This window comes from Glandiceps talaboti, chromosome 7 (assembly GCF_964340395.1).
Source record: "Glandiceps talaboti chromosome 7, keGlaTala1.1, whole genome shotgun sequence".
In the NCBI taxonomy this organism is placed as follows: domain Eukaryota; kingdom Metazoa; phylum Hemichordata; class Enteropneusta; family Spengelidae; genus Glandiceps; species Glandiceps talaboti.
The window spans coordinates 27,709,882-27,725,520 of NC_135555.1; the positions used below are offsets into that span (position 1 = coordinate 27,709,882).

Consider the following 15,639-nt stretch of genomic DNA (forward strand, 5'->3'; position numbering starts at 1 on the left):
GAATGGATGATGGCCAAAGAAGGATCACGTCAAGTGTCGATTGCTGGCCTAGATGACAAACGTCAAATTACCACTCTGTTTGCCAACTCAGCTTCTGGTGACTTCCTACCACCACAGTTGTTGTACCAAGGGAAAAGCAATCATTGCCACCCAAAATATACATTTCCAGAGAATTGGGGTATTTTCCACACAGAAAGTCACTGGTAGAACCACAGCTCCATGGTGCGATACATTCAATTTGACAAAGTTATCATTCCATACTACGAAGACACATGAACCTGCCTGCAACTTCCAGCAATGCAACATGGAGTCACTATCTTTGATGTTTACAGAGGCCATCACGGTGACGAAATGAAACAGAAACTGTATGACAACCACATTTCTGTCGTTTATGTACCTGCCTGTTGTACTGATCTCCTCCAGCCTGTGAATTTGGGATATGACTTGTGTCTGCCGTAGAACATGATTCCACCAAGAAAGAAGAACTTTGGAGTGGTTTTAAAGATGCTGGGATTCTAGAATGCTTTCAGTAAGAGTTTACTGTGGTCTTGTGTAAAATGTCATTTCAATCTGTTTCACATTGTTGCATTTTAGATCTTCCAATTTCATTCACATGTTTTACATTTTTCCCATTAGTTTTCTCATTCTAATTATTTCGAAGTTTTTTAGTCAGGTTTTACCAAAGCTCCTGTTGAACTTGTGTGAAATGTTGAGCTGCTAGTCTAAGAATGTTGTTTACACTTTGTATGGCATTTTCAATAGAGTACTGAATGTGTACTTACCATAGTTGATGTGTTCAACATTTTCTTTGACTTGAACCATTTATTTTCGCCAGTAATTCAGACTGGGTAAAGTCTTTGTAATTGAATAATTACTAGTAAGTATTTTAATACTACATGTAGTAGTTTACTTTCGGATACTAGTATTTTTTTTTTAATTCATGTAAATAAAGCACCAGATTTGATTTGAAAACATGGTTTGTTTGTTATACTTTATTTATTTGTGTACGTATGAATTGTTGAATTTGTTGTGTTGTGTTGTGTTGTGTTGTGTCGATGTCTTGACTGCCCCTTGGGAAAATATTGATAGCAGTGTTTTGATTTCAGGCTCATTGCCAATGCGGCAATTAAGCAGAAATGAAACCCCTGGGTCACTAATGATTCACCACTCTACTGTATAAAGATTCCAAAAATGTATGCAAATAACCATGGCAACAAGACAGCGCCCATAGCAGTAGACAAATACAGTTGTGCTACAATGCCATTGGTGCTATTTTTTATTTTTAAAAGAGACAGACACCGCACCATGCCATAAGCACTACTGAACCTTCTACAGTTATAGTTCAATTGTGCTAATTTAAAACATGTATGCAAATAATGCAACAGCCAAACGATGACATATGTTGCAAAGATAACAAAAGGGATTCATAGTCAAGTGAGCAAACATCAAAATGATGATTTATATGGTAAAGGTAACAGCAGGGCTGGATCATTCATCATATGAACTAGTCTGATATGAACCTAGTCTATCAGCTAGCCCTCGGATGTTCTTCCGATAAAATACGACACACAGCCGAACAACCCTATCGAGGATGGAACATCCGAGGTCTAGCGAATGTCATCAGGATATAAAGAACTGCCAATCAGAGAACCGTATTAGCGACAAGCACAAACAGAGGACAATAGCTAAATTTTCATGCATATTCATCTTAAGGAGGGGCTTGTAAAAATAACCACCAATGCGTTAACTAAAATGTGTGAATGACAACGTCTACACACTCATCAAACACAATTACCATAAACTGATAAGACATAGTAATGACATAAATGTGTTTGTCAACACCTGCATGCAGAGATTGAATATATTAAAGTATATATATGCATATATGGCCCAACCCAACGCTTATTGTAATCTCAATGGAATGTCCGGTCTGAAAATGACATTCGCTAGACTGTTCGGGCAGGCCCTCACATGCGAACTTCGTTCGCTTATAGTTATAGCATCGAAAGAAAGCCCGAACATCTAGCAGCAAGACTAATATGAACCTAGCATGGATCAGCATGTGGATAAACATTTGTAAAAAGTACAGTTGTGCCATGATACCATTGGTGCTATTTTTAAAAATGTTGGCATTATTAAAAATATAGGTAATTATTACAAATGTCAGATGTACAGAGTTTTCTAACTTTTACAGTAATTTACTATTGTTCCTGTTCAGCACTATAGAACATTATGTCGTATTGGATTTTGGCACTCTACAAATGTTGGCACTTTACAAATTATTTTGATTGATTAATTGATTGATAATTGATTGATCATTTCACAGCACAATACATGTGCTGGAGGCTATGTCTTCAAATGTAAAAGACTTGTTCATTTTGCAGTGACATATAATAGGTTCTCTTTTTACCAATGTGTGCATATGATATATACTCTGGGTATATGTGATTTATTTGTGCATTAAAGTCACAACAAAAATCATGATGCATGATGGGAGATGTGTAAAATAGTACTGAATACTGGAAATGACCTTGTTTCTACAGTACCATTGATTTTAATATATTATTTTTATTTCCAGGGTTTAGAGATTTTTTGCTCAGAGGAGTCTATCTATTCAGACATGTTTCTAGTATTTAGAAATGAGGTCGACAGAGAGAAGCTCTATGTCAGTATTTTACAACAACCAGGTAATGTCATTCTGTCACAATACCTTTCCAAAACAATGCTAGCACAATAATAGTATGGTTGCACATTCCGTATCAGTGGAAGTACATAGCCCAGTGTGAACAGTATGAACGAAAATCCTGTTGAAAAACTGTTTCCTTGAACAGTAAAATTAACTCTATAGCCCTGCCATCGTAGTGTTCGCAATTCACCATATTGAAATCTTTCAGCACTGTAACTTTATGTATAGACATTGGAAGTAATGCCAAAGCAAGCATGCATCTTTGGGCATGGAGAGGTACTGATTACCATTCATGTGTACTTCAAGATAGTGTTGATTACTATACATAAACTTTCATGGATTTATATACCAGTTGCTATATATATATAATCAGTGATAGGCAACAACGTGTTATTCTCAACAAAGAAGTCTCTGACTGGGCCAAACTGAATGGATCAGTCCCACAAGGTTTATGGTTGGGTCCTTTGTTATTCCTCATTATGATTAACGACCTGAAACCACAAACTCGGTCAAATAAGTTCATGGATGATACCACTTTGTCCGCAACTTTATCAACTAGGAATAATATGCAACAGGCAATAAACTACACAACTGACTGGTCTAAGGCAAACAATATGAAATTAAATCCAGATGAAACAAAAGACATGATAATCTCATTTAAGAAAGACCAACGAGAAATTCCCCTCACCAAAATAAATGACACAATCGTCGAAAGAATCACTGTTCAGAAACTTCTCGGGGTTATGATAAATAATACTCTTTCATGGTCAGATCATGTTGATTATATATACAGTAAAGCATCTAAACGGCTGTATTTTCTTACTCTACTCAAGAGATCAGGATTGAGTACTAAGCACTTATTGCTGTACTACATGTATACCTCAATTATACGACCAGTGGTAGAATACGCACTTACAAGTGATCAAGCACAACAACTTGAGATGGTACAAAACAGCATTCCGGATCATTTTTCCTCCGACATATCCGGAATGTGTCCCTACCAATATCAAAACTCTAACGCAGAGGAGAGATACAATATGCCAATCTTTTTTTGGGGAAAATATGCATTAGTAATGACAAATTAAATTACTTGATCAATCCAACCTCAACAAGGAAGACCTGTCACTCAAAAAAATATAGCATTCCCAGATGTAGAACTGAACGATTCAAAAACAGTTTCATATCATACGCTTTGTACAATTACCAATGATTACCAAAAATATGTCTTTTTGGTCAAAAATCAATAATTCCAAAAGTACTGAGCAGATTAGGTGCTGAAATTTAATGGGAATGCATCTAGGGATGTATAGATGAAGAAATATTTTAAAAGTGTATGTAAATTTGCCTAGCAACAACACCATACCCATAGCAACAGCCAAATAATCACATATATTGCAAAGATAACAACAGGAATAGGAAGACAAATGAATAAACATTCAAAAAATGTATGCAAATATGCAACAAGACCAGGCTCATAGCAACAGCCAAATGATCACATGATATATTGCAAAGATAATATCAGGAATTCATACACAAGTGAACAAAAACATTTAAAAATGTATGCAAATATATCTTGCAACATGACCACGCCCATAGCAACAGCCAAATGGTCACGTATATAGCAAAGATAGCAACATGGTTGGATAGGCAACTGGATAGTCATTCAGCAAATGAACATCTATTGTTAGCATGGACTAGCATATGGATAAACATTTTAAAAAACTGTACAGTTGTGCTACAGTGCCATTGGTGGTATTTTCTTCATAGCTTTTTGAAGAAAACATTTCAAATAATAATATTTTTAATCCTGACTAGGGTTTGACCATATGAGGCATATGAAAGTCACTTGACCTGTATACCAAAATGGCAGCCATATTTGTGGTAGAAAAGCACATTTTGCCTGTTATCTCCAAAAGTCTGTGGCCACCCTTACATTATCAATGATGAGCATTCTAATGAGACCATGACTTTTCACCTTGACAAACATTTTCAAGGTGAAGAGAGAGAGACAGGGTTAGATTCTAGCTGTACACTTAAGATGGCCAAATATTATTGCTAATTATACTGAAAACCCAACACTACAAACATTTGCATCCTTAGAAAGTCCAACAAAGCATTTCTGTGTTGTAATTGTCAAAATGGTAATCATCTTACACAATACAAAACACAAGTTTGGGTTATGTCTTCAAAGGAAGTTTTTTTTGGAATTTAGTTTGAAGCAACTATGATGGTGAAATCTGAGTGACTTAAATGAAAGTTATATAGTTGATTCAGACTACAGTCCAGAAAGCTAACTTGAGTCTCTCTGCTTTTGATATATTGATTTATAGATGTCAATGTGCAAGACTCAGAACCAGAGAATATCACCTTAAAATGGCAGAATGGTGTCATTTCAAACTTTGAATACCTTATGTATCTGAATAGGTAAGTTAATTACAGTTTACCTCTTTGCAAAGATACAGCATTGCAGCAGCCACATTTTTCATTGACATATACATAAAAGGTATTAGACCAAATAGATAGTACTAATATATAAATAGGTTTAACCCTTGCTATGCCACATTGTTGTCTATGATGACAGTCCTTTCTGGATCCCCACGCTGTGTCAGAGTATATGAAGACAACCTCACTCATTTGCATACAGTAAACAACTGTCAATAACATGTTGAAATAGGTGGGGTTGCGTTTGAACTGCCATTATTTTTTACTGAAATCATGGTGTATTCAGTTTAATTTAATTATATATGAAATTATTTGGAGTATTACGTCTTGGCACTCTTTAGATCAATGGTAAATAAATATGAATGTTTGCACTTTCAAAAGTTGTACAGATGGTGGCCATCTTAGCCATGCTGAACATGCTTCAGTACAGAAGCGAAAAAGTGGCCAGTTTCTGTTTAGAGACCAAAATTGTTTACCAAAACAGTGTTAAATTCCATTCAATTTGACAAAATATGTAGTTATATAGGTGGGAAATAGTGTAGCAATATTTTTAGACTGATGGCAATGACCTTTGAACAGTAGAAAATGTGCTTACACTCTTGCATTGACCACATTTCACACAAAACGTGAAGTTGCCATTCTTAAAGTTGTAAAATTGTTTAAAATTGCCATTTTTTCAATATTTCAAATACTGTAAAAGATCGTGTAGAACCAACCTTTACCATGTAATCAATTGCCTCATCTACGGATGCAAGTCAAATTGACCCATGTAATGACGTACGGCTTCAGAGAATAATTCGATCGTAAACAATATGTTTTGAACCTCCCGCCATTACCGCACAAATTGCCACGTCATTTAAGAGACGAGATAATGCGAGAATTTGGGACGCGACTTCACTATCATAGCTGACACATTCGAAGTATCAGCCTTCCATAGTGTAGGCAAACGTAGAGCTATGTTTGTTATCCTTGAAAGTTGAAAGCTATAATTATTGTGCAATTGTTGTATATAGTTTCTGGTTGTATCGGCAAGTTCATTTTACATGACATACAGAAGTGTCACATTGTCACTTTTTATTACTTTCGTGCTACTTTCTAGCTAGCTATTGATTTTCGCCCCTGAAAAACCAACGGAAGTTACCGTACATCGTCAATCACCGGTAGTGAAAACAATACATTGTACATGTTGAAATCGTTGCCACAGCCACAGAGGAATCACAAGTCACGGTGATTGTGTCTGTAACATTTATAAGTATATTTGATATTTGGAGCTACAGATGAAGAAACCTGTAGGCCCGTTTGCATACGGTGTTCGTCGTCCTTTCGTACGAGTTGAGCAACGTAGACCCCTGCATGCTGCACTGTCTGCAAACTGGGCTATCTTGGCAGTAATGTTTGTTCTGATGAGCATGAATGTCACATTGAGTGATCAGTTTTACCCATCTACGTTACCTACTTCACTTCAATGTCGACAGACGATCCCACAAAAATTTACCTCTCAGCAGATGACTATATAAACTGCTCAGTGTGCCACTGGCGATGGTATTTACGTATACGTAAGGGCATGCAATGAAACACAACGACGTGATACATTTTACAATGCCAACGATAATGCATGGGCAGACGCAGACCTCACTGTGCTTCTCGTGACATGCGTTAATTTTGACAATGGTACTGATCATTGTAGTGTATACAGTATACATATGACCTTTGACCCTTTGTAAAACAATGCATTGCGCCTGATTACGCTGCCAATCAAATATATGTTTTGACGACAAGGTTATACGTTTAGGAACTTCATGTATTGTAGTGCGTCTTAGTAGTCTGAGTAATAAACCAGTTTAATCCCACATCCGAACGTGTCAAGGTTTTATAACGGATACCACAATCATTATCAGGAGAAAGTGGCTCAACTTGGGAAAAATCACTGTATAAACAAGTTTTGCCTCTGAACACAACCAATTCACTTTCAATTATCAATCTATTACAAATATTTATGGAAGCTGGGAACATTAGCAAATGCCCAGCTCGCTAAATAGTTCAACACATACCCCTCTCTGAATGCATAGACTTCGATACTTGACGTGCGATCATACAGTAAAATTTTCCATTTTTAGGCTGCAGTGCATCATCACATCCCGGTTCGCGTACATATAATCATGGATGTATAAGATAATGTCGACGAGATCATCGCTATAAGAAAGCCGTGTTGGCATGTATTTTATTTCCAGCAAAATTCTAGAATATAACAAGCTGCCCTGAGTTTACTTGTGTGACAGTACGAGCCGCCACCTCGTTAAATTTGTTTAGTAGTTTATTAGTTACCATATTAATTACTGTTTACTGTTTGTTAGACCCAAAGCTTGTTATTGGGACAGCTAGTACTTTTACGTTGTAGAGCTGGGTCATTTTCGCTATTTCTGGACCAATCCGGAAGGACTACGTCACCTCCGGACAATTTGTAACATCAAGTTGTAGCCAGTTTGAGCGGGAAATACCCAGGTTTACATGTGGTTTGTAGTTTTAGGGAGAGTTGAGCGTGAACCGTCGAGAACTGCGGACTGGTGTGTTGTAAGGTCCAGTTAGTTGTAGTATGCAGACCGTAGTATGTAAGGTCTGGTATTGCAAACCTGTGAACTGTAGTGCGTCGATGATGGAGAATAAAGTACGGCTGATGTGTTGAATTGTAGGCGATTAGTTATTGTTTTATTCGCATCCTGTGGGACATTTATAACCCCATGGCGAGGACGCGCTCCAATATAACTCAGCAGCGGGAACCCAAGGTAAATTTTCACAGCTCTTGTTTATGGCCGATGGTCTGATCGGCAGGGGAATAGACGGGCGATTGTGACACTTGCATAACTACATAGTCTAATTATTATTACAATTCACCGCTGGGTTGCGTTCATAGTCATGATGTGGTGGGGCCTGTGTTCACAGGGACAAGGTTCTCGAGATATGCCGTGGAGTATTTTTTATCAGAATACAGTAAAATGTCGATAATATAGACGTGTTTAGGCAAATACATATTGAAGAGTGAAAAATACTTTAGTTCTGTGATCACACAAAGTCACTACATAAAAATACTACTAATAGTACTATTACGGTACTTGTCATGTTATCATTTACCGATTTTAGATTTATTTAACAGCAATCTTGCAATGTTCTTTGACTGCATTCCATCAGTATCTCACTAAAAATGTTTGATTTTGCCCTCATTTCTTTTCCCCACTTGTTTTTACTAGGGGAACAGAGCAGTTCCATATTACCATCGATCATGTTCGGTGCCATGTTGTCTATTAGCAACAATAGTGTGTGCATGTATGAATGATACGTCACGCGTCAAGTACACATCTTTTGACGTACGTGTGTACGTACAAAAAAAAATATTTTTATGTTTTACAACTTTAACAATGCCAATGAATCATCTCAGAGCAGATGATACAGTAAACGGTAAATTCACGCACAGTCCCTAGAGGGACATCACGTAATGTATCTGATTGAGCAATGAAGCTCAAAGTGAAAATGTTTCAGTTATTGAACATGAAATGGTGACGAGATGGTATGACTTTATCTGGGTGAAATTCTCAGAATAGATTGTTTGTCGATTTGATCATCGCTTCACCCATGGCGACAAGACAGCTGTGTGATTGGCAATAATTTATTAAAATTTAGGAAAATACCCAAAACCTGATGATCGTTAAAAAAAAAATCTAAGGTCGGAAAATTAAATATGAGTTGCACAGGAGTTCTAATAGCTACTAAAAATAACCAAAGTGTAAAATAAGAAATTTATTCATAATTATTTGGAAAACATTTGACAATTATGCGGTAAAACAAGACTGGCCATGTTATTGCTAGCAAAAACCTTCGAGATGAATTTAACCCTTGACCTAGTTTCATATGGACGTTGAAGGAAGCATGATGCAACAAGAGTATAACCAGAATTTGTCTAAACTTCAGTGGAAAAGAAATTCTGTCGATAAAACACAGACTATTTTCAAATTCTTAAAACAGCTTAGAAAACTGAGGAAGCAAAATGTGACACTGACAGACAAGCAATAATGTACCAGTACTGGAAGCACACCGACTGGCACCCCTTCCCAAACTCAAAAATCTTCTAAAAAGCTACTGGACCAATTGAGTTGAAATTTGTTGAGCAGATGTTTTGGGATGAGCAGACATAAGTTTCTTCAAGACAAACTGACTGGCTCATAGCGGTAAAAATAGAATATTGGTAAAAATGCTTAATATTAAAATCTTCTCCAAAACTACTGGGTCAATTGAGTTGAACTTCATTGTGTTGGTGTCTTGGGATGAGCAGATATACCTGTAAGTTTGTTCAAAACAAGTTGGTTGGGTAATTAATAATTATGCAAATTATGGGTAAGAATATAATTTTTGTAAAATGGTTACTATAATATAAAAGTACAATATTGGCAAATTTTCTGTGTGAAATGTGTTCTATAGTGACTGTGTGTGGGAGTCATCATCCTTATACCACTTGTAGTTTCCATGGCTAAACAAAATTCTTACACTACTTGTAGTTTCCAGTGTATTGGGAATAATATCTAAATATCTTCTCTTTGTAGTCTTTCATGCAGAAACCAAAGACTGATACACAATTAATCGGTTTACCATTTGAAATTTACAATTTAGCAGTTTATAGTTTCATGGACTTGACATATAACTTTACAATTTACAGTTTAGCAGATCGTAGTTTCATGGACTTGACACAATATCCAGTATTCCCATGGGTTATCACTGACTTCACAAGTTCAGAACTGGATCTGACAAAGCCAGAGACATTCAGAGATCTGAGTAAACCTGTTGGTGCTTTAAATGAAGACAGGCTGAAGAGGCTCAAAGTAAGTCATGTAACAGATGATAAGTCAGTGGAATATTAGCCATATTCCATCACATGAGAACATATGAGATCATGCATGACTCTGTATATCAACCATTAAAGATAGCGATAGGAAGGTCATAGCGGAACTGTCAGACTGTTAGCAATAGCATTGTTCTTGTATGTCAGTGTGTTCGCTCACAGACTTCTCTGTGGATCACTGAACACTGCACACCATCAGCTGAAGTATTGGAATCCTTGAAAAGTTCTCAATGATTGATAATGGGAGTAAAACGATGTGCCTATGGCATATGCAGAAATGATTCAAGATTGCAAGGCAGAGATTACATGCAAGGTGACTAGAATGTGGCCATCAGAACACAGTCTGTTGACCTCATATGACTTGAATGCCCTTGTTAGTCCCCGCCGGACGAAGTCCGAACAGGGACTTATGGATTGGATTCCGTGCGTCCGTCTGTCCGTCCGTCCGTCCGCAGCCGTTTCTTGGAGATGCCTGGACCGATTTTTTTCAAACTTGGTACATCAATCAATCTTTATTGCCAACAAAATAAAGAAAAAATATCAATAAATATATATAATTCATGGCAGCTTATTTATAAACTTTGGCAATTTAGGAGACCAAAAAAATAGCTTTCCGCTAATCGAGTTTGGTTCCTCCTCAAATTATATGTTAATATTAACAGTTAAAGGGCAAATTCTAAAGAAATTGTTGTGTATTTAAAACAGACTCTGCAACGGTGGAGGGGAGTAAATATCGCATGACAGTGACTTACTATGTACATGTATTGTATTTCAAGTATAGCTTTAAAGAATTTCGAAACAGGTGTTTCGATTTTAAGCATTTAATTTCCGTAGGTAAATTGTTCCATAATTTAACGCCTTCAAATGATATTGCAAATTGACCAGCAGCTGTATGTGTGTTTGGAATTACTAAGTTTTGTTGGAGCTTAAACCTGGTATTTTGGCTATGGCCAACAGTCTGAAAATAATCGCCTAGAGTATGTGGAAGATTACCATTGTACAGATCATAAATAAAACTTAATATACCAAGTTGGTGAAGTTTAAAAATATTGAGAATATTTAAACATTCAAATAGAGGTGACGATGGTTCCCTGAAGCCAGAAAATGTAACGCAACGAAGACACATTTTCTGTGTTTTTAAAATGGGCTGAAGGTAAGTTGGGAAGGTACTTGCCCATACTTCTAGACCGTAAGTTAGGTTAGGTTGGATAAAAGATTTATACAGTAACAACAAAATATGTTGTGGAACAAAATGCCTTAATTTAAACAGAATTCCAGCTTTCTTACGTATACAATTTGTTACCTCTTCAATGTGAAATTCCCAAGTGAGATGCTTATCAAAGGTCACGCCTACAAAGGATGCTTTTTCACCCTCTGTTATCACGTGACCTTTGACATTTATAGCACCTTGCTTAATAACAGGTTTGCGTTTGCCATGAAAAAGAATATAATTTGTCTTATCAGTGTTGATAGTTAGCTTATTTGCATCGCACCAATCTGTTACATCCTTAAGGTGACGATTTACTGTGAGGAGGTCTATATTATTTACTCTTTCTGTGAACGCGTGGAACAAATTTGAATCGTCTGCAAATAATCGAAAATCAAAGAAGTTGGAGGAGTATGGGAGGTCGTTTATGTAAACCAAAAATAACGTTGGGCCAAGTGTCGATCCTTGAGGCACCCCACAGGTAACAGGCATCCTTTCTGAGCTTACTGCATCTGCAATTACGAATTGTGATCTATAATTTAGATAACTGGAAAACCATCTTAGCGGGTTGCCTCTCACTCCATAGTGATGGAGTTTAGAGAGTAAAACATCGTGATTAATAGTGTCAAATGCTTTTTTGAAATCTATAAATATACCAATGGTAGCGTTTCCATAGTCGATTTGCTCGAGTAGGTTGTTAACCAAATTGATAAGGGATAACTGTGGACTATGTTTCTCCCGAAAACCATATTGGTGCTTATACAACAAATTATACTTTTCCAGGAAACTGATTAATCTATTGTTTACTATTTTTTCAAATACTTTGCTTAATAGAGGCAGAACAGAAATTGGACGATAGTTACCGGGATTATCTTTAGAACCTTTTTTGTAAATTGGTACGACTCTTGCTACTTTAAATGCATTTGGAAACTTACATTGTGTGATAGAAAGGTTATATATATAACATAGCGGTTTTACTATATGGTCCGCTGCAATAACAATCAGTTTCGCTGGCAAACTGTCATAACCCGATGCCTTATTTATGTCAAGACCTTTTAAAAGTTTGACAATTTCATATTCTGTTGTCGGTTTCATGAAGAAGGAATGCTCGTGGTTTTGTGGAAGAAATTCCATATAGGGTTTTGTAGGAGGATCGATTTTGTTTGCCAAGCTTGGTCCAATGTTGGTGAAATAGCTGTTGAAGCTATTTACAATCTGATGTGGAGTTGTGCTTGTCGTTGTATCACCTTGAGGTGTTGTGACATTAAGTTCATCTGGTAAACATTGTCCACGTTTACATTTCTTATTACCAATTAAATCATTAATAGTGTTCCATGTCTTAGTGGAATTTCTGCTGTTTTCCAGGAATAAAGAAGTGTAATAATCTCTCTTCGCAACCCTTAGGACTTTGGTCAAAATATTTCTATATTGCCGGTATATATGTACAGTCGTCGTTTCACAATTAGAGTGCATCATTTTTGCATATAGCCTGTGTTTTTTGTCAATTGACTTTCTTATTGACTTACTTATCCAAGGTTTGTGTCTTTTGATACTTTTAATTGACCTTTCCATAAAAGGGGCGTGTTTGTCACAGCAATCCCTGAATATTGTAAAGAATTTATTGTAAGCCTCATTAACATCAGTGCAGTTATACACCTGGTCCCATGGTTGCTCAGAGAGGTCATTTACATAATCAGATGCAATGAATGATTTATAGTTTCTATACGTAACTTTTCCAAACAAAGGAGGGTGTGAATACATTTCCTTAAAGATCACAAAGACTGGTAAATGGTCGGCAATGTCTCCTGCAATTGTACCGGAAACGATAGAACAGTTATTGATATTTGTGTAAATGTGATCTATTGTAGTCTGTGATGTATCAGTAATTCTTGTGGGTACTGATATGACCTGAGTTAAATGTAGACAGTTCAGTGATGTGATAAAATTCTGTACATTAGCATCCCTGTCAGATATATTTACATTGAAATCTCCGAGAAGAATACACTGTTTTTTATCCAACTTAATCTTTTCTAGGACCGTTAAAAGGTCATCTTGAAAGTCAAAAAGATTTGTATTGGGTTTCCTATATAATATTCCAACAATAAAGGTGTGTTTTCTGTCACATATCTCTAACCATAGTGACTCACAATTCGTCACATTAAAAGAAAGTTTCTTGTATTGAACAGAGGAATGAATATAGGCAGCAACTCCACCACCCCTTCCGACTTCTCGACAATTTAATTCAAGAGAGTATGACTCCATTTCAAACATATTCGGGTCTTCGATCTTCCAGGTTTCAGAAACCCCGATAATTTTGAATTTTTCACGAAGAGAATCATCATATAGCAAACGGAACTCTTCAAAATTTCTATTAAGAGATCGAGCGTTTACACGGGAGACTGCTATTGATTTGTGAATGAAAGAATTATATAAATGGTTGAAATCGGAGGGTGTAATGGCGCTACTGGAACAATCAATATTATAATTATCTATATTTTCTGTGTCGAACGTAAATTAAATTAAATTTGACACATAATAGAAAGTAAGAACAGTTATAGTTATGACACTGTAACCTACAGGGTGTTGACCATATCAATACAATGACTGGATTATACAAGACTTTAACACTTTCAAATAGAAATATAAACTGGCTAGTGAATTTTTCGAATGTCACCTTCATTTGAAATAACTAAAGAGCGCTCATTTTTGTCCTTGCGAACAAAAATACTTCCGTTACGAGTCCACAAGTACTTGAACTTGGCGCTCTTTCTTGCTTCGTTTGCTTTGTATAGGAGTTGGCGTTGTGTCTTGCAGAGATTTTCATTGATGAAGATATCTTTCTGTTGTTGATATCCGATGTCTCTCGTCGTGATGCCATGGAGTTTCCGCCGGTTTTCATAGACGAAATTTCGTTTCTTTCTCATTATAAATCTAACAATGATTGGTCTTACTTGTGGATTTCTGCTACGCATCTGTCGTGTCTGTCGTCTTCCATCATTCTCCAGGTTACTCTGACTTTTTCTGATTCGATGGGTAATATCGATGTCACTCGGTTCTAATGTTGGGTCAATTTTACGCAATACTTTGAGAGCGATTGTGTCAGTGTCTTCTTCATCTTCGTTTGACTCCGGGTTGCCAGCAATTTCAAGATTGATGCGTCTGTTATACTGGTCTAAAGAATGTAGATCGTTTTCAAGTGCATAGACACGGTTACGTAAGAGGACATTGTCCTGTTTCAAGGTGTCATTTGATTCTTCCAATGTCGACATTTGTTTTTTCATTTCTTCGAACTTGTGATTTATAAAGTCCATCGACTTTAAAAGTTCATTTTGAGTTTCTTTGAGATGTTTGACGTCTTCCTTAATTTCCATTATACTTTGCAGTACCTTAGCCATTTGACTTGTTTCTGTATCTTGGGTATGGCCGGGATCATGTGTTATAGCTTGCGGCTCCAAGGGTGTGGCAACTGTCGGTTTCGTAGTGCTGTTTGTTTTAGTCCTAGCATGGCTGTTCCCAAATCTCAAGTTCTCACATTTTGGGCATAGCATGATATCCCCTTGGCATAGCTTTACCTTCTTTCTGGTTTCGCAGTCTTCGCATTTCATATTTGGTTGCCAGAGCTTGCATTACCATTAGAATTAGTAGTGAAACAGAGAAAACAGAGAAAAATCCGGGAGCAGACTCGAGGAGGTGTTGCTTCCTACATAGCGCCCAGTGTGGTCCACTTCATTGCAATACAGATATTCACGACTTACATGTTGACACGGGCTTTGAGAAGTCCGCTCTTTTGGTGGTGCTCTACTGGTACAGGGGCAACATACTATGGCATACATATGCACGTCAATTTGTTTCATCATACGATCCAATATGGCCACCTAGCAGCCATTTTGTTTGCAAATTTTCCCTGTCCAAAGCCGTAACTCAGACATGCGTGAACAGATCTCATTCAAAGTTGCTATTAGGACAGTGTTATATGACATACATGTGCATATTCATTGTTGTCATGATATGATCCAATATGGCTGCCTGGCAGCCATTTTGTTTGCGAATTTTCCATGTCCAAAGCCATAACTCAGACATGCTTGAACATATCTCATTCAAAGTTGGTATTAGCACAGTGTTCTATGACATACATGTGCATATTCATTTTCGTTGTGATACGATCCAATATAGCTGCCTGGCAGCCATTTTGTTTGCGAATTTTCCATGTTCAAAGCCATAACTCAGACATGCTTAAACAGATCTCGTTCAAAGTTGGTATTAGGACAGTGTTCTATGACATACATGTGCATATTCCTTGTTGTCGTGATATGATCCAATATGGCTGCCTCGCAGCCATTTTGTTTGCAAATTTTCCATGTCCAAAGCCATAACTCAGACATGCTTGAACAGAACTCATTCAAAGTTGTTATTAGC

General features: G+C 36.9%; 1 protein-coding gene across 8 annotated transcripts in view; it reads left to right on the forward strand.

Annotated features, from left to right (window-relative positions):
- LOC144437164 (protein FAN-like) overlaps positions 1–15,639 on the forward strand; it is a 288,538-nt gene that overhangs the window by 68,829 nt on the left and 204,070 nt on the right. For all 8 annotated transcript variants that reach the window (XM_078126034.1, XM_078126037.1, XM_078126040.1 and 5 more), the window contains 3 exons: positions 2,579–2,687; positions 5,017–5,110; positions 9,834–9,996. In XM_078126034.1, coding sequence (XP_077982160.1) covers positions 2,579–2,687; positions 5,017–5,110; positions 9,834–9,996 — 366 coding nt within the window. The remainder of the gene's footprint in view (positions 1–2,578; positions 2,688–5,016; positions 5,111–9,833; positions 9,997–15,639) is intronic.